The 18,618-nt window shown below is 43.6% G+C and overlaps 1 protein-coding gene across 1 annotated transcript in view; it reads left to right on the forward strand.

Annotated features, from left to right (window-relative positions):
- The window catches only part of LOC130178610 (uncharacterized), a 33,811-nt gene that overhangs the window by 4,054 nt on the left and 11,139 nt on the right, over positions 1 to 18,618 (forward strand). The window contains exons 10-49 of the mRNA XM_056390992.1: positions 391 to 556; positions 725 to 901; positions 1,014 to 1,166; positions 1,379 to 1,523; positions 1,859 to 2,017; positions 2,210 to 2,328; positions 2,429 to 2,623; positions 3,392 to 3,550; positions 3,639 to 3,823; positions 3,902 to 4,084; positions 5,003 to 5,094; positions 5,405 to 5,574; positions 5,714 to 5,867; positions 5,946 to 6,022; positions 6,131 to 6,311; positions 6,471 to 6,626; positions 7,018 to 7,151; positions 7,329 to 7,487; positions 7,795 to 7,978; positions 8,068 to 8,279; positions 8,553 to 8,741; positions 8,843 to 8,985; positions 9,104 to 9,263; positions 9,377 to 9,460; positions 9,668 to 9,805; positions 10,030 to 10,146; positions 10,246 to 10,338; positions 10,480 to 10,700; positions 10,811 to 11,004; positions 11,841 to 12,086; positions 12,170 to 12,399; positions 12,533 to 12,697; positions 13,589 to 13,666; positions 15,334 to 15,699; positions 16,193 to 16,546; positions 16,878 to 17,213; positions 17,302 to 17,433; positions 17,598 to 17,750; positions 18,040 to 18,156; positions 18,268 to 18,441. Of these exons, the coding sequence (XP_056246967.1) occupies positions 391 to 556; positions 725 to 901; positions 1,014 to 1,166; positions 1,379 to 1,523; positions 1,859 to 2,017; positions 2,210 to 2,328; positions 2,429 to 2,623; positions 3,392 to 3,550; positions 3,639 to 3,823; positions 3,902 to 4,084; positions 5,003 to 5,094; positions 5,405 to 5,574; positions 5,714 to 5,867; positions 5,946 to 6,022; positions 6,131 to 6,311; positions 6,471 to 6,626; positions 7,018 to 7,151; positions 7,329 to 7,487; positions 7,795 to 7,978; positions 8,068 to 8,279; positions 8,553 to 8,741; positions 8,843 to 8,985; positions 9,104 to 9,263; positions 9,377 to 9,460; positions 9,668 to 9,805; positions 10,030 to 10,146; positions 10,246 to 10,338; positions 10,480 to 10,700; positions 10,811 to 11,004; positions 11,841 to 12,086; positions 12,170 to 12,399; positions 12,533 to 12,697; positions 13,589 to 13,666; positions 15,334 to 15,699; positions 16,193 to 16,546; positions 16,878 to 17,213; positions 17,302 to 17,433; positions 17,598 to 17,750; positions 18,040 to 18,156; positions 18,268 to 18,441 (6,850 nt within the window). The remainder of the gene's footprint in view (positions 1 to 390; positions 557 to 724; positions 902 to 1,013; positions 1,167 to 1,378; positions 1,524 to 1,858; positions 2,018 to 2,209; positions 2,329 to 2,428; positions 2,624 to 3,391; positions 3,551 to 3,638; positions 3,824 to 3,901; positions 4,085 to 5,002; positions 5,095 to 5,404; positions 5,575 to 5,713; positions 5,868 to 5,945; positions 6,023 to 6,130; positions 6,312 to 6,470; positions 6,627 to 7,017; positions 7,152 to 7,328; positions 7,488 to 7,794; positions 7,979 to 8,067; positions 8,280 to 8,552; positions 8,742 to 8,842; positions 8,986 to 9,103; positions 9,264 to 9,376; positions 9,461 to 9,667; positions 9,806 to 10,029; positions 10,147 to 10,245; positions 10,339 to 10,479; positions 10,701 to 10,810; positions 11,005 to 11,840; positions 12,087 to 12,169; positions 12,400 to 12,532; positions 12,698 to 13,588; positions 13,667 to 15,333; positions 15,700 to 16,192; positions 16,547 to 16,877; positions 17,214 to 17,301; positions 17,434 to 17,597; positions 17,751 to 18,039; positions 18,157 to 18,267; positions 18,442 to 18,618) is intronic.

An 18,618-nucleotide genomic window follows, 5' to 3' on the forward strand; every position in this document is an offset into this window, starting at 1 on the left:
ACAAACAAGATATAATAAGTTCATCAGTCAGCTTTAGTGGTGTTGGTAGGAAGACTTTTTCCTGTCGTTATGCAAAGCGTCTCTAACTGGCTGCTGGCTGTATTTACTGTAGAGACACAGGAGTGGGATCCATCCTCTCATTGAACTCTTGGTATGAAAAACTGAACTGACGCCTGTGTTTGATAAGTCGACATTTCCACTGTGAGAATGATTTATATTAAATAAAGTATTCACTGAACTCCGCCGCAAAATACAATGAACACAGTTTTCTTATACATCATAGCTTTACATTAACCTTTAACAACATTGTAACACCATGTCATACTGCATGACACAGGTTAAATCCATACAGCAGAGACTAATACTGATGTTGATGAACTGTTTGGACAGGCAGCCGTTGTTAGATGCATTACCAGCGTGTGGGTCTGAAAACTGCATCGTTCTACTGACCGACCTAATGAGGAACAAAGAGTTGGAGGAGGAGCAGGCTCACTCTTTCCTCACCACCATAGCCCTCATCCCTCATCCATCCCCACAGATCATCGACTCCATCAATGTAGGAACCTGTGTGTGATATTAACGACGACCTAAATGTCTCACCAAAGCTATATCCTGTTATTCACTCATGAGATATAGTAGTCAGATTGATGTCAGTAGAGATCTCTTATAGAAATCCAACCCAGCAGTGTGTGCTGAGTGTACTGCATTGCTGCTCTTTGTGTAGGCCTTACTGGAGCTCCCAGAGGTGCGGTCCAAGGCCTTGTTGGCTGGATCATCTTTGGTCTATCAGCTGTGCCGGAGGTCCCAAACCTCCTGCAGTGAGCTTCCTCCCGTACGGACCCTCATGCAGACACTAGAGGAAACTCTGAGGGAAGGCTGCGAGGGAGAAGAACCCACTCAAGTGAGAGACAAAGTGCTGACACTGAATCTGGCTAAACCATGGATGTTTTATTTTTTATAAAAGAGACTGACAGAAACAATGTTCAGTTTGCATTTTTTATGTCGCCTGGCAGGTTTTTTATGTCCTGAAATCAGTGGGAAACACTGGTCTGTCTGCTCCAGCCTTCACTCCTCTGCTAAATCGCTGCGTGCTCGGCCACTCAGCAGCACTTGAGCTGAGACTTGCTGCCATCCAAGCCTTCAGACGCTTTCCCTGCTCAGCGGATGTGAGTTCATACTAACGCCGCTATTTATAGTCAGATGTGAAATAATCATCTGCAACAATGACATCAGGAAATATCAAGTATCAAGTATGTTCATATCATAAAAGCTAAATGGGTAGATGACCATATAATTGATTCATGATGAGGTTGATGTGGAGGTGAAGAGGTGAGCAGGAGTCTGCCATCAGTGACTGACAGCAGTTTCCTTCCCTCAGAGGTCTGTGCTGTTGCAGCTGTACCGCTCCTCCCAGGAGGATCCCGAGGTCAGAATCGCTGCATACCAGCAGCTCATGCGCTGCCCCGACCACAACGTATTCGAAGGGGTGAAGGCGACACTGAGGAACGAAACCTCCAGCCAAGGTCTTATAGAAGGGATGTGCATAAAGATCTCCCAGCAGTGGGAACTAATAATAAAATAGTGTAAACACTTCATGAGAAAGGAATACTCAGTGGTTACTAAAAATAAAAAAAAGTCCAGTTTTTTAACCCCATCTATAGTAATGTCATATTCTTAGTAATGTATGTAATAGCAATTTTGTTTTAAATTGGTTGATGGAGTTTCTTGAGTTATTGATAGTGATTATTGACGCACATTGTCTTATAATTTCACCCCTTCCAAGTGTAATGAATAGTAGGTTGAAAATGTTTCTTGGTTCTGCTTAACACTCTGACATTTTGCTTTTCTGCTGTTCCAGTGGGCTCCTTCGTGTGGAGTCACCTGACAAATGTCCTGAGGAGCGAGGACCCCATGAAGCAGCCCCTGATCGAGTCACTGCCCGACGACATTATCAGCAGAGACTTCGAAGCAGAATTTTTAAAATACTCCTCGTATTCAGACCACACTTTTGCTTCAGGTGATGAGAGATTCACTTCCCTAGACTCAAATTCAGTAAAGTGGCAATTAGGATTAATGTCTTAATTTTCCCACGATCACAAAAACAGGACACTAACAGCAAATAAACAAATATAGAATAATTTGTAATACTGCTAATTACATGAATAGAGGGTAATGATACATTTCCCTGCTTTTTTTTTGTTTCTTTCAGGCCTGGGAATCACAAATTTAGAAACATCTTTGATTTTCTCTCCGAAGTCATTTCTACCAAGATCTGCCACCGCCAGCCTCACAGTGTATTTCCACGGCAGAGCACACACCCTGATGGAAGTGAGTTTGACATCCTTTCCGTTTTCATTAACGAGAGCAGAGTCCTGTTGGAAATATAACGAAATGATGTTGAATGCATGCATTGTGTTTCTCCACTCAGGTGGACCTTCATGTTGAAAATGCTGAACCGCTCTTGAAGAACATTTTTGGTCAAAACACTGAAGGAGAATCAACCGCTCCCAATCAAAAGCATGAGAGGAGAAGGACAAGAAGAAAAACAAACGACCGCCACAGAGGAGAAAAAGAAAAGTGTTTGTCCAGCACCAACAGTTTGCTGAAGCAGGCCAGGGCCATGGTGAGGTCGCTGTGATAGCTGTAAGACAGTCGCCTCCTCTGGGCTGTTATCTGAGGGGAGCAGTGAGGGCAGTGGGATTAGTGAGCTTGGTCATGTGGGATAAGACCAGACAAAGACCAGTACTGTTGTACGGCAGGTGGTGGTGGGGGGTGTTGCAGTGCAACTGTAACCATTTACTTAACAATTTAGATGTTAGACTCTTGACTAACTGTCAGTGCATTTCTAAAATACCGATATCCTTAAAGTGATAGATTACGGCCGCAACTGTTGATTACGATTATTCTCCCAACCATTTTTTTTATCAGTCAATTGATTCATTGACCTCTATCACAGTTTCCCAAAGCACAAAGGGATGTCTCTGAATTGCTTTTGTAATCTGACCAAACCCGAAGATGTTTAGTGCATAAATTCTCACATTTCCATCAAATATTTAGGATTTCTGCTTGAAAAATAACTTGAACTTAGTTTTTTTGGTTATGAAAATAGCTGCATTCATTTTCTGTCAATTGACTAATTGATGATTTGAATAATCGTTTCAGCTCTAGCATTTAAGCATCAAAAGCACACATACTGTACATGCACCACATTCCACCGATTACTTAGAAACACATAGAAATAAATATATAATGACTTCATTATCAAGTAAAAGGGTTTAACTTGCAGGGGCAGTTTTATTGTTTATGATTACTGGTCATGTGAAAGAAAATAGTTTTGCAATGAGAGAAAGTGATTTTGTGATTATCAGTCTGCATCATTTCTGTGTTCCAGGTGTTTGGGAGAAGGAAAACAGACAAGGAGAGGCCCAAGTGTTGGGCGGGTGTGAAGGTGTTTGGGAACGAGCTCAGCGTGTTCACATGTGAAGATCTGTACAACCAAATCAACCAGCTCTCACTGAGCGTGGCAGGACTGGCTGTCAAACTGCTCAAGGTATGAAGCTGAAGCTCTGTCTACTCTGTCTTATTTTCATACACATGTTCTCTCCTTCATTCCCCCTTCCTTCCTCTTTGTCCTCCAGGGTCACGAGGTTCAGCTGAACCACAGGGCCGTGCTGATGACAGAGGAGCTGCTTCTCCCGTCACTGAGTGGTCTGCCTGTCAAGCTGGGCATCAACATGACCTCCCTCATTTCACTGCGTCTGAAGGGCAACGTCAACTACAGGGACATTTCTCACTTTTCCTTGACTGGATACATCAAACCCAAGTATTTCCATAACCACATGTAACAGGGGCTAACAGCATTTGCTTCCAAACTGTGTGTAACGAGCCTCTGTGTTCTCAGTGCCTATGTGGGACTGTCGGCCAGGATGGGGGTTGACGGTGCCCTTGGTCAGGCTGCAGTGGACTGGTCCTCTGAGCTGAGGAGCTCCACCAGTCTGGACGGCAGCGTCCAGCTGCAGGAAGGGCGGGATGTCAGGGTCACACTAAACACACCCGAGGACATCATGGACATCATCTCTCTCAGGTAAGTGTGGGCATTTACATCAATGAAATCCTCTGTAGTCGTGAACATCATGTTTATTTAAAGGTCCCATATTGTAGAAAGGTCCATGTCTTTTTTGATTATAAAGTAGTTCTAGGTGCTAAATAAATACTGTGAAAGTAGCAACATGTGCAATCCACGGACAGAATGCACGCAGCTCGTATTCAAAAACTGAGCCTAAAAACAAGCTGTCAGAACTTCCGTAACTTTGTGATGTCACAACAAATCTCAGCTATGCCCTCAGCACCGCCAACCTGGAGCGTTTAACGTTGCAGGATTTGATTTCTCCAAGTTTTTACCTGAAATCCCTTATATTTGTATTTGCTCACCCAGAAAACAGTCAGCCAATCAGAAGAGAGGTTCAGAGCCTCCCTTCTGATTGGCTGACCAACCTGTTGTTGATGGAGTTCCAGGGAGAAGCCCAAAAGAAGAGATGTAAAACTACACTGAGATTGTTTTTAGTATATCTTCTTATGGATATAAAAACTTTAAATAAAACACCAGAAACATGTAAAATATGGGACCTTTGATTTAGTCAGAATCCTCTTCTTATTACAAGGATTAAGAGAAGCTTTAGAACAAAGTATGTGCAGTGTTCATTATAGTTTATGTATCACTGTGTCTGTTTGTGCCGTATGTTTACAGTGTTTAACACAGTGCATATTTAAAGTCATTTTGCAGATTTTTGCTTGTAATATTTACAGTTATTTTTGGATTTATTATGTTTAGCACTTAGCACCACGTTGGAATGACAAGTACAATGACAACAGAGCTGACGTGAATAGAATAGAATAGAATAGAATGGAATAGAACAAGTAGAACACATAGTGTGTGTTTAAAATGAGATCTGTTATGAATAATGGCATCATAAAGAGTGTGTGTCATCTTGGTATTCACCAGCTCCAGAGTGTTTCAGCTCAGTGGAGACCACAGAGAGGAGATAAAGGGCCCAAAGACTCGAGTCCAGACGACCACCTGCACACCAAAGACTTGTAAGTCCTCATATTACAGCATATTATAAAACGTGCAATCATTTGTCAGACCAATAACTGGCCTATATCAGAGTCTGTGCCAGTCAATATTCAAGCGCAAATGCTAAATATTTTTTTAGCTTACATCTTACTGTGACTCCTTTGTTTAGCAATTATTACATCATTTTTCGTGTCCTGCCTTTCCAAATGTGGATTGAACCACTTCACACTTGTAGCTTCTACTGTATTTCCAGTTCATATTTGGCCACAGTCTAACTGTTAAGTATTGTTATAGAGTCTTTACCAAACACTGATCTGTGTGTCTTTGCAGGGTCCAAGATGGTCGGTTGGCAGCTCTGCTCCAATGCATCTTATCCACTACCTGCCGCAGGGATCTCCCTCCCTCCTGCTGGACCCACCCACCTTTCCCTCAGGCTGCTGAAGCTGGACAGAGGGCTTCATTACTACCTGCTGGAGGCTGCCTACTCACTGCTTCCTCAGGTGCAAGGAAATATATAGAGCTACACATGAATTTCCAAAGAACTTTTTTTTTTTTGCACGATGGTACACTTGAGTGTCTGATCTCTTTATCTAGTCTCACAGTGGCTAACACCTGAAGCTGTCACACCTTGTGTTTCAGAGAGGCACCTGGCTTCCCAGAGAGGCCTCCATCCATCTCCTCTTGGCCACTCCTCAGTCCTCCATCCCCAGGGACATGTCTCTGGACCTGGCCTACAACCCTCACAGACTGTTGCTGAGGATCACCCATCCTCTGAAAACCATCCACATTCAAGGTTTGTCCCACAGGAACACCTGAAGAGAAATACCAGCTTCTGTGAGAGTTTAATGCTGAAAATGTTTTGTTTTCTCAGGGCAACTTGAACAAGAGAGGAATATAAAGTCAGGGAAGTTGGAGCTGATCATTGATGGTGTTCATTATTATATTATGGTGAGTATTATACTGCACCATGATTTATTAAGTTCAACTGCGTTGTGGATTTAATCTTAAAATCATTTCCCAGTTAAAGATGCTAATTATATTGATTGTACACTACAGGGTTTGGTCGACACTCAGACCCTCCTGTCAGAGCACAGGACGCGCTACCACCTTGAAGCCAAGATGGCCGCTGATGGACAACCCATGATCCTCTCTGCTAATGTTACTCGTGGACTGGGCAGGAAGACCAGCTTCTCTGCTACTGTGAAGAATGTGTTCAGAGAAACTGCATCACTGTCAGGTATCTAACTACGTTTGACATTTTAAATCTCTAAATATATTTTTACTCGACAATTAAATTTTACTCGCAATCTTTTTAAAACTAGTCGTCACACCCACATGTAGTGTTTAGCATGACATTGTATGTGGCAGTAGACATGTAAGTGATGCATGTCTCCAGTGGCCCTGGAGCGCAGGCGTGACAGCAGCAGCAGGCAGTACTCTGTGGAGGCGGAGCTCCTGTTACCCGGCGTGGTCGGCAGCAGGATGCTGGGACTCATGGAGCAGAAGGGCTCACTGTGGAGCTCCGCGCTCAGGCTCAAGTATGGTCTGGGAGGTGAGTGACTGAAAAACATCTGGTGTATAGTTCTGATGGAAAACTACAGTTGAGTAAAGTCTAATGCTACAACAGTTATTCCTTCTGCACCTGAATCTCACTACCGCGGCTTTGCTCCTCTTGATTCAAATCAGCAGGATTTTTCTGTATAAATAATCCATATCACCAGAACACAGCAAAACGGTGCAGCTCTATTGGAGAGCATCCCATCCACTCTATATGAAACCCAGAGGTTTACCGTCCTGATGTCGTAGTGACTCGTATGGACGAAACACAACATGTGTTTGAACTTTTTCCACAGACATCTGTAGATTCTTGTAGATGTTTTGCTTCTCCTGTCTCTTTCACAACGGTCTTGCACATGCATCATATTGTCTCGACCCACCTGCAGGTGATGCCCGACACCTGCGTCAGGAGTGCTACGCGTCTCAGAGACTGAAGAGTGAGAGGGACTCGAACCTCACCTACGTCATGAGAGCAGATCATGAGTTCTATTGCTCCAACACTGCTCCTATCAACCACAAGGTAACCATAGAAACACAGTGTTTATACACACAAGCCGTTAATATATGTATGTTCATGTAACACTTATTAAATTCAGTTATTTGGTTCTGTCTTCCTGTATGTTCATGCTGCTGATTTCCAGAAGGGGAAACAGAGCAGAAACAGAGCGTTGTTACTATGATTGTATGCTTTCCTCAGATTCACCTCAGGCATGAGGAAAGCCCCAGCCACATTAAATCAGTGCTGGACATGAGCTATGGCAAACACTGGGATGAGATTAACAACAAACGCACACTTCTTCTGAGCCAGTCCTTCAAAAACCAGTCCACACAAAACAACACCAGCTACACACTGGAGGTAAAAAAGAAACGTAATCTATGATTCTCTGTTGTCTCTGGCTCAAATGACTCCTGTTATTCTATTCACACACACACACACACACACACACACACAACACACACACACACACACACACACACACACACACACACACACACACACACACACACACACACACACACACACACACACACACACACACACACACACACACACACACACACACTGCTTACTGTGAGATAATCTTTGCATTTACATTTCCTAAGTAAAATGCATGTTCTCTTCTTCAAAGTCAAATCAAATATTCCCTCTCACATTATTCCAGTTCAGTCTCCAGGTACCAGAGAAAAATTTAAACTACAGGACTCAGCTTCTGCACTCTCACCTCAGGCAGTTTGGCTCTGAGAGCAGCACTCACTTAAAAATCATCTACAACAACCTGATGCCACTGGTGGCTGGATTTCACTGGAAAAGCCCCCCCAGAGATGCTCTGCAGAAGAAATGGGAGGGTAAGGTTTGAATGCCCAATGGATTTTGTTTACATAAATCAAATGAAGGCTCTATGCCTTATTATCATTTCTTTCTTATCATCATTCAGGCACATTTAACATGGACACCCCGTGGCTGTACATCTACACCGCCCACAAGCTGAGCCACCTCCAGCGCCACACACTCCAGCTCACGTCTGAGCTGACAGCCAGCAAGTGGCTGACCATCCGTAACCTCATCCTGGAGGGTTTCTACAGGGACAGGGGCAGAGAGAGGGAGGCACGTCTGGAGCTCTACACACCAGCTGTCACCTACCTCCAAGTGAGTAGTGAAGAGGCTGATTCATCCGAACATTCAAAGCATCTGTTTTTAGTATTTGACTCAGGGAATCTCTAGTTTGTTTGCATGATGGGAATTGTATTTGTTGGCACTGATCTACAAAATCATTAAAAGGGTATCAGATAAGATTTTATAAATAGTGTGAAGGTGAAGTTACTATCAAGGTTATGTCACAAATTATCATAGTTTTAAATAAGAGAATTGCATCACTATGTTTTTATAATTCTGCACAACTCTTCCTCCATCCCGCCTCAGGCAGGAGGGTGGGGCGTGGTGGTGAAGCGAGGTGTGAAGGCCTCCTGCTCATTGAGCTCATTGTGGACCCCTCCCCTGAGAGGAGATGTCTCTCTGGAGGCCTCTAAATACAGCCACACCCTGCAGATGGCCTCCTCCTACGGCAAGCACAACGTCAGCCTCGCTGCTGCCCTGAACACTGTAGACAAGGTGGGAGGGGACAGAAATGGGTGTGTTAAGTTGTATATTTTGTTTATTTGTTACATTTCTGGTGTTCTGACAATCTATGGCTCTTTACTGACTTGTTTAAGAATCTGAAAAAGAGGCAAGCGACACTGAAGATGACTTTCTCAAGGCCGAAGAGTCCGTCCACAGAGCTGGAGTTTGAGGGGACAGTGGAGGAGCTGAGGAAAGACAAGATGATGTATCAGAAAACAGCGATGCTTCAGCTCAGGTCTGTGTCACAATCTGATTTAATCTTGTTGGTTAGTTTTAGGATGGTGGTGATTTTATGTCAGAAAACAACAGCAATAAAAACATTGCTGACTTCTAAAACAAACCGTCTCACGCAGACAGCCCTTCCAGACCTTTCCTCAGACTCTCCTCCTCAGGGAAACTTTCACCATTGACCTCCTCAAAGACCTCTACATCCTGGAGTCTAAAGCTGGTTTCCATGGCACCAGAGAGGTCATCCACACCCTCACTCTGGGCTACCAACCACCCAGCCCTTTTGTAAGTTGAGCTCAGGCTGATTTATTAACTCAACGCATAATGCATAAAGACAAACTGGGGGGCAGTGATTTATTACTGTATTCAGAGATTTTTATGTCTCTCTTTATATTCAGGTTTGTTCTGCACTGGTCCATCCTTTCCGCTCTGACACTATTCCATCCGACTCTGAAATCTGTGTCACCATAACCAACAACCAGGTAAACTGCTGACCTCCACAACTCACAACACTGACCCAAAAGAGACAGGGGTGTAACCTGAAAGCAAGAGCAAAATAAAAACTATTTCGTATTTACCATATCATGTATAATCTAACTTGTCGACCATAGCTATGTAAGCAGATATGCAGGAGAATTATTGGAAACATTCGTGCATTAAATGTTGTGATATGGTGCGTCCTTTTTCAGACCCAGAAGGATGTCCGAGGGAGGTTACGGGTCGGCAGCAAGGAGAGACTGACTTTCTTTGGACAAGTTCAGTTGAGTCCTTTGCATTCAAGTCAACAAGTGATAAAAGTTAGAGCCAACTTTACGCAGCAGCTCCAGGTAAACCGTCCTCTCCACTCAGGAAAACAACGTCTTATTTAACACAGTACCACCTCGTTAAGTATTCCACTCCTCCATTGTGCAAAGGGCTGATTTGTATGATGTATGGTGACTGCAGTCATCAGTGTAATAAGTGATGTAAGTCCACCTCCAACAGTGTACAGTATAGTTGACAGTAAAAGAGGCCAAACTTATGACCAGTTCAACTATTATTGCTGTCACAGCTGCAGCTCCCCTCCTCTGCTCTAATGGAGGGAAATGTATGTTGGAGCCCCAAAAACAACACGGACTTTGATTATCAGGCCAGAGGGAAACTGAGAGTAGAGAGACAGGAGTGCCAAGTGAGTAAAGCTAACTCTGCATTTCAGTTATTGCATGTTTGATCAGCAGAGTTTTTGGTAAATTTGTTGTACTAAGGTGTTTTCCTTTTTTCTGTTTAGCTTTCTGTACAGCTCAATGGAACATCAGACAGAGTAGGATTGTATTCATCACTCAGTCATCCCTTCAAATCAAAGATTCCCAAAACCCTTGAGGTGGGCCGCTTTTGTGTTTCATCAAATTATTTTATTCAGTGTTCTCAAAAAAGTTCTATGGAAAAGTGCTGTAATTTTTAATAAACATAGGGGTCTGTTTTTTTAATCCTTTAAAATAATTTTGCTGTTTTTCATGTTAAGGTAAAGGCCACTGCAGACATTTCTGCAGTGGCCGGTAAAGGAAGTAGCTCGGTACATGTGAGGGCTGATGGGAAGGACAGGGTGAAGCTGGATGCCCAGATGGCCCACTCCCTCCAGAGGGAGCACAGAGCTGTGGGACTGAGGATGAACATTTCCCAAAGCGTGCTGCCTACGGCCACTGACCTGCATGTAAACATGACTGCCAACATGTCCTCAGACAGGTATCCACCTGTATTTTAACATAAGCTGCGAGGGCTACGTTTATAATATAATAAACGACGCTGACTGTGTCTTCATGGACTGATTTTCTGCTTATCTCTTCCTCCCCCAGTGTGTCTTTACATGGTTCTTATACACAGGGGAACGAGCTTCTGCTTGCCCAGGTTAAAGGATCTCTAAAAAACACCCAAGGTCTCCAACTTGCTGTGTCAGGGGATCTGAGGCACTCCATGGCCAACCTTGCTTTTCTTCCTCCTGCCCTGGGGTTGGATGGGGCGCTGGGACAGTCTGACACCCTCATCGAAGGTAGAAATTCATGAACTACTTATAGTTATTTAAAGTAGCCGTTCAACATTTTGGGAAAAACTTGTTTAATGTTTTTGCAGAGTTAAATTAAACTGATATCGCCATCACATATGTGAAATATGAAGCTACAGCTAGCAAATGTTGGCATGGACTAGCATAGCTTAGCATACAGACTGGAAACAAGAGGAAAAAAGCTGCTCTCTGTCAAAAGGTTAAAACTCCTCTACACGCACTAAGTAACACATTATGATTCACTTGATTCATACAAGAAACTGAAGCTTAAAAATGACAGGATGTGGTTTTATGTGCTGGTTTATTTATGGCTCAGAAACTGACAAACCACAACTTCACATTCTTACATTGTGTTTTGTTTTTCTATAGTGTAGAAAAATGAGCTAAAACATGTTCATTAGTGAGCGTTAGATGTGTTGGTAGACAGATATTGTAACCTTTGGACAATTAGTCTAGCTGTTTCCAGTGTTTATGCTAAGCTAAGCTAACCAGCTCCTCTTCGTAACTTCATATTAGACAAGAGAGGTGTATTGATCTTCTGATTTTATAATTGGCAAAATGTATTTCACAAAACATCGAACACTTCATTTAACATTACATTAAAGCATAATTAATGTAATTTTAGTGAGTTTACTTTAGACAGTCAGATGTCTTAACCTGAAAAGCTTTTAAGTAAGTTCAGGATACTGACTAGGAATCGATTTTACTTTATATCGTGAGGTATCTTTGTGTGGTATTAAATGTAGAGTATGGGGTTGTCTAACCTTAATACACTTTATGAAAAGAATCTCGTGTAATGCTAAATGATTGTGTCTGTGTTGCAGGACAGCTGAGAGTTAGAGTAATGGAGACCTTGTACAGTGTAGAGCTGAGACATCAGGAGGACCCTGGAGAAGCTTTGGACAGTGAAGATGAAGAGGGCCTGATGGGAAAGAAGTCCTGTGACTGGCTGTGTGTTCGGTTGGGGGAGGAGAATTTGTTTGTGAATGTGAGTCGCCGACTAGGGAATAAAGGGAGGGGGGAGATCTACACCCAGCTCTCTCACTCTCTCCACCTGCTCAATGCCACAGGTAATCATTACATTATACATAACATATGTTTGATTCGTTTTTATCCCTCCCTGTCTCTCAGTCTCTTTGTCTTCTGGATACAGGTATACCTGCTAACAGTAGTATCCAGGTGAGGTGGGCCCAGGATGGCAGTCGACTGTCACTTCTGGCAGAGCTGCAGGCTGGACCTGAATATCTGAAGGCTGAATTTAAAGGTGGCAAGTCAGACCATCGTATCCCACGATGGGAATACTTCTCAGGGCTGCAGCATCAAGTCAGAGCTCTGCTGAAAAGAGGTTTATCAAGCTCCATACAAGCCAAAGCACACTACCAGGTAAAGGACTATCATGACAATATACTTCTCTATCCCCTGGCAACTTCCTGTTTTAATAGGAATCAAAGTTTCCTTTATGGATTCACACCTTTATTTGCCTTTCTAGTGTTTTATGTTTTTTTTCCTCTGTTAGCTAGAAACAGAGGGACTAGATACAGGTTTGGTCTTCCACGTGGAAGATGAGAGACTGGCTGACATCGTTTTCAACATTGGATCAAAAAACAGCACAGCTATTTTGGTAGTGTCTCTATGGCAACAGATGAAACTGCTTCAAGGACTCATACCCACCTCTTTACAGGTAGATTTTAATCATTTAAACACATTCACTTGCAGATTTCTGCCTATGACTGAAAATGCTTGATTGGGCCGTTATTTATCTTTATCCATGATCTTTACATAGTGGTGGCACATCCACGTGTTTAAGCATTTAGTATAATGAGTTATCAGAGAATCTAAAGGACCTACATCACTGGTGGGAAGATTTATAAAAATTACTATTAAGTATGTCACTGGTATAACTATAACAAAAAATATAAAGTCCAAATTGAGGATAAAGAGGGCCCAAGTATTGTTCCCTGAGGGACACCACACCTTAACATTTACATTGTTAGATCCCCAAATGAGAGACTAAGGTATCTGTACCCTGTATGTAGCATCTGAAACAGTTAAGTTTTGTTGCTTATTTGCTTTCTTTCACATTATATATTTTTTTTATTTAATCTGTACAAAAACCTAAGTAAAAAGGAAGCTTTATAAATGCTGGTAGGCAGATTGTGTTATCTTTGGACGGAGCCATGCTAGCTATTTATCCCTGTTTCAAGGCTTTATGCAAAACTAACCTAAGCGGCTGCTGGCTGTTGATGCATATTTAGAGTATATAAATATTTGAGTCTTTTCATCTAGCTCTCTGCAGCAAAGGGAATGATAGTATTTCCTGAGATGTCAAAATATTTCTTAGCATGTCCAATAGCATGCCGTGATTAGTAGTATCAAATGAAGCACTAAGAATGAAACAGAAACAGTGTTTCAACATTAAACATGTTGTTTTATAATTAGGGCTCAGATCAGCATGTTTGTACCACAATATTTTGTGTCTGGTTTCAGTAATTCCTCAGAAATTCTCCCATCTCCTCCTCCAGTTTCTCCTTTGAAAAACAAACTTTACCAACAGGGGGTTTTGTTTACACAGATGAACTGCACAGGGGACGCCATCGCAGACCGTCTCTCAGCCCAGTGCTATGGAAATGTGGCAGGTCGCCCTGTGGAGGTACGAGCCTTTCGCTCCTATAGACCACACAACAGGATCTGCTACGGCCTGTCGCTCTCTCACTTTAGCCTCAGTGCTCAAGCTAAAGGTTGTTACAGCTCCAATGGTCAGAAGGAGCTCAGAGCAAATCTCACTCATTCTTCCGTGTTACTGCTGAGGTATTTGGGTGTACCCACCAAATCTGATCTCAGGCTCCTGCTCCGGCCGGGGCCTCAGAGGTGGGCCCTGGGGATCGGGTTGGTGGTTGGCTATTGGAGAACGGACTTGAATATGGGACTGAGGTTGGAGAGGCCTGGGCTGTATGGCTGGCATGGGCTGCTCGAGTATGGGACCCGCAGTGTTACACACAAAGCGGAGTTGACAGGTCGGGTGAGGTTGGAAAGCTGGTGTCACATCTGGGCAGATGTCAATGCAGCATGGGACTCAGTCAGCTCCAGTCTGTTGGTGTCTGTCCGGTGTAAAGGGGTGGGGAGGCTGGTGTGGGTGCAGGTAGGGAGTAATGAGGGGGCAGTAGCTCATAAAACGTCTTTAACTGTACATGGACAAGCAGGGAAAGATGGACTGAAAGGGTTTCTGGGTTTAGAAAACCAGCAGGACTCCCTCCAATGCCTCCTGTCTGTACTGCTAAAAGACCAAAAGGCTGAAGTCAGCTGGACCCTCCAGCACCACTGGGCCTCTCTCACCTCCATCATCCCAAACAGAGTGGACCTCCGGGGGTCAGGTCAGCTCCATGATACCTCTCTCTCTGGAAGTGCTCGCTTCTCTTTCAATACTCACTCTGCTCAGATGGACATGACTGCCGCCTGGAAGCCCTCCATCTCCTTCAGGGTCATACTTGAGCAAAACATGGCCTCTACTGCTTTACCAGTGGGACTCACTGTTAGCATGTCGACCACAGCTAGTCAGACCCAGTTTGAGGTGGAAAGTGATGTGTGCTCAATGCGTCTTCTGGCAAATCAACACAGGGGAGAGGACAGGAGGACCAGCTGGAGTGTTTTTGTCCAGCAGCGATGTGTCTTACTGAAGGTTAGAGAGGAAACAAGAAAACATGTCAGGAAACTTGTTTCCCAGCGGAAGGAAAGCAAAAGAAACATCTTCACCTTGGAGATGACTCTGTTCTTTCCATTATAGTACACATTTCATTGATAACACCAATACTGTATGAAAACAGTGGTAACAAGACTGTGGTTGAAATGGGTGCTACCTTCCCAATGGTTTTTAGCTGCACTAGCTGTGTCAGTCTGTTGTTCTGCCCACTACTTTGGTCCAGACTGAGATATATCAACGGACATTCACAGTCCCTACAGGACAAACTGTAATAAGTTTGGTTTGGTTTGAACAATCTAGATTTATCTGGGATTTAAATTTAAATCTCCACACTCTCTGAGGAAAATGTTCTACAATATCAACCCCTTTGGTACATAAATGTAAAATCTAATGGGCTTCAGTAATGGTCTTGTTTGTATGGGAATTTCTCAATATTCCTTTTTTATTTGACTTATTAAGGTTAAAAAGCTCTATACCTGTGGTAATGCTCACATGTCTGCTTTTATATTCATAAGCATTTAATCATTTTTGGCAGCACTTTATATAGTGAGATCCTGAATCTAATTTGTCTTTTATTATCCCAGTTCTAATCTTTCTTTTTTCATTTTTTCCCCCTACAGATGCTCCTGCCACCACAGACCTCAGTCACCGTCTCCATCACTCGTTCTGGCTGCTCCACAAATCTCAGTGCCGTTCTCCAGACTGCGGAGGAACAGACAGGCAGTCTCACTCTCTACCTAACTTGTCTCCCCAGTCTTAGTCTGAAAGCATCTGTCCAGCACTCTATAGAGGCGATACAGATGCTGGGAGTTCCCTCCCACGGGGCAATAATTCTGAATGTCTCAACGGCACATCTGCCTGGTGTGGAGGTCGGCCTGGAGCTGGGACCATGTTATTTCAGGGGTAAATGGGGGGAGGCCAAAGAAACAGAAGGGGACCGGTCTTTTTACGCTGTCAATGTGACCAACTACTGTCCTGCTCTACAGGTAAGAAAGTTCTGTGTAATACTGCTCATGGAAACCTGAATAAATAACCATGTTTAAGGTGTAAATATTGCTGTTACTTCTAACTGTGACAAAGTGACGTCACTGCTGACATTTCTTACATGATTTGTCCATGTCAACACGGCGTCCTTTGAAATAGTTTCCAGCCTGTTAGGTCAGGCTACAGCTCATTTATCAGCAGCAGCAGGACAACAGTACTACAGATGATACAGCTGCTATGTTAAATCTTTAGTTCCTTCATTTGACTTGCTGCCACTAAAGTGACACAGAGCTGAAGCATTTACATTAAAAACCAGCATGTAGAATATTTATCCACATTGCTGAGATTTGTGGTATTGATGGAACTATTCATACATGTGTACTGTATTTGACAGCCCAAACACTATAGGCACAACACCTGCATAGTGGAAAAATGAATTTAAATAACTAGTTATTACAAGGAAAGGATCTATGTTCAGACATGTGTCTTTCATAGGGAATGGTCCTCCCAGTGTCCCTGGCTCTTCAGGGTCTCCTATCAGTCTCCCCCTGCCAGCTGACAGTGACCTCCTCTCTGAGGGCAGACAACCAGGACCTCACCCTGGACCTGGCACAGTCCTGCAGGCCGCAGCATATCACTGGGACCCTCGCTCACTCCTTCCCTGGGCTGAGGAGTCGAGGTCTGCCACAGGTGATCTCCATAGAGGCTACTGCTCCTGGAGGCCCTGAGCAGAGTGGGGCTCTGTTCATCAAAGCTGGGACGTGTCACATTAGAGCCAACAGAGTCGTGGAGGCAGAAGGAAGAGCACAGTGGCTCTGGGCTCTGGAGTCAAAGTGCCCGATGTTCCAGGTAGGACTTTGGTGATGATTACTGAAGCTCAATGATTGAATGAATGAATGGACGAATCAACCAACCAATCAGAACAGGTTTCTATTAGATCATTAACCGGACTTGGTTGTAGATACTTGAAGATGCTTCACCAAAAGGCTTCTTTAGTTCTCCCTGGCTGATGAGGAGACGCAGGTGCTCCTGGTCCTCACCAGTCATTAAGAACTGAAGAATCCTCTCGGATGACAGGTGGAACATCTTTAAGTATCCGCAACCGAGTCCAGTCCACATATATGTATTTATTTGCTACCACTGCCAGCCAAAATGACAACTGTCTTCTTATCCACTCTAGGCCCATTTGAATGGATCGGTGTGGCAGGACGCTGAGGGTATCTGGACAGCCACGGTGGACACTGATTTGGAGGGCAAAAGGGGTTTCCTGAGGCTTAATGCAAGGGCCTGGCCAGAGCTAAGTGTGGAGGGTGAGCTCAGTCACAGCATTCCTGCTCTCAGGGGTTTACCTGAACGCAGCAGAGTGAGAGTAAGCAGCAGGGCTGGAAAACAGCGGTATGACACAGAGGCCCTCCTCCAGATGGACGAGTGTGCTGTGAGAGCCGGTGGAGCTGTGATGTCACAGTCAGGCCTGCAGGGGTCAGTGGTGTACCACAACAACTGCACACTGATTCAGGTACAGAAACCACTGAGTGTATTCTTCGTTCACACACACTGAATATTAATTGTTTATCGCATCATAATATCATTCCCTGTGTTTCTAGGCGTGGGGTGGTCCGCACAGGGTGCAGGCTTCTGGGCTCTTGGTTGTCTCCCCAAATGTTGCTGAATCTAAGGTTTCCATGGCGATAGATGATACCGAGTTACAGGCTTCACTGGCTCTTAAGAAAATGAAGGTGTGGAGTTGCACAAAAACATTTGGACTTTTACATTTGTTACAATAAAAAAATAAAGAGTAAATTAATTGCCTTTAAAATGCAATAAATTTCACATTTCAATTGTGTTACATGTGACATTAAGATGTTGCCTGTTTTTTAATTCTTGGCTGTTGTTATTGCAGGATAAACATGAAGCATCACTTAATCTAAACCACTCTGTGCCTGTGTTGAAGAAGCTGGGTCTCCCTGCAAATGCCGCAGTTACAGTGAATTCTGGGCGTCATGGCAATGGCTCGTACTTTTACATATTCAACAGCAGTGCAGGCAATCAGAGGGTAAGAGCAGTGATTAGCATACTCAAGCAATTTAGAGATGAAAAATTCACTTTCAAACCACTTGAGCCCAAAGTCTCGGATCGGAGGTCTCGGATAATAATGTATATGTAACTATATCCCAGCTACAACCTTGCTGGCTGGAAAAAAATCAGACAGAAGCAAAAAGAATAAAACTGTTCCCATTTGTGTGGTGCTCTGGTCTTCAAGTGGAAACCAGATGGCAGAGCGTTGTAGAAATGTGCATGTTTTCGATCATGAATTCTATATAACAGTTCTGGATGTCTTGCAGCTAACGCAAGAGGTGGCACTGTCCAAGACGTATGAGACAGTAAGAGTGAAGGGTCATTTCAGACACACAGTGAACTATCTGAAGAAACTGGGAGTCCCTGGAAACAACAGCATGCAGGTAAAAAGAAATTCAACAAGTCAGTTATCAAGAATGATGGAAACAATTAAGTCAGTGAAGGTGTACGGTCACTCTCTCAGATGATTCACGCCACAGTGGCTGTGTGCGCAGGTAGAGCTTGGTTCCTCTGAGGGGAAGGCATTAATCTTACACTCCCAGTTTGGAGGTCAGCAGGCAGGACTGAGGCTAAAGCTGAAATCTTTCCCCATGACCAATGAGATAAGTGGAAGCATGTGGCACAGCTGGTCATGGCTACATGCGAGAGGACTACCGCTCAGTATAGAGGTGAGTGAATGATGGTTTTAAACCATTCCATATTAAGACTGATTTGTTCTTTACATTTATTTATTGAACTGGGGGGATATTGTCTCAGTCTTCCTTTTTATCCTGGTGGTTTAAATGTGTCTTTGTGTGTTTTCCAAAAACATATTTAATTCTATTAGGGAACAAACAGCTTGTGTT

Source organism: Seriola aureovittata, chromosome 12, assembly GCF_021018895.1.
Source record: "Seriola aureovittata isolate HTS-2021-v1 ecotype China chromosome 12, ASM2101889v1, whole genome shotgun sequence".
In the NCBI taxonomy this organism is placed as follows: domain Eukaryota; kingdom Metazoa; phylum Chordata; class Actinopteri; order Carangiformes; family Carangidae; genus Seriola; species Seriola aureovittata.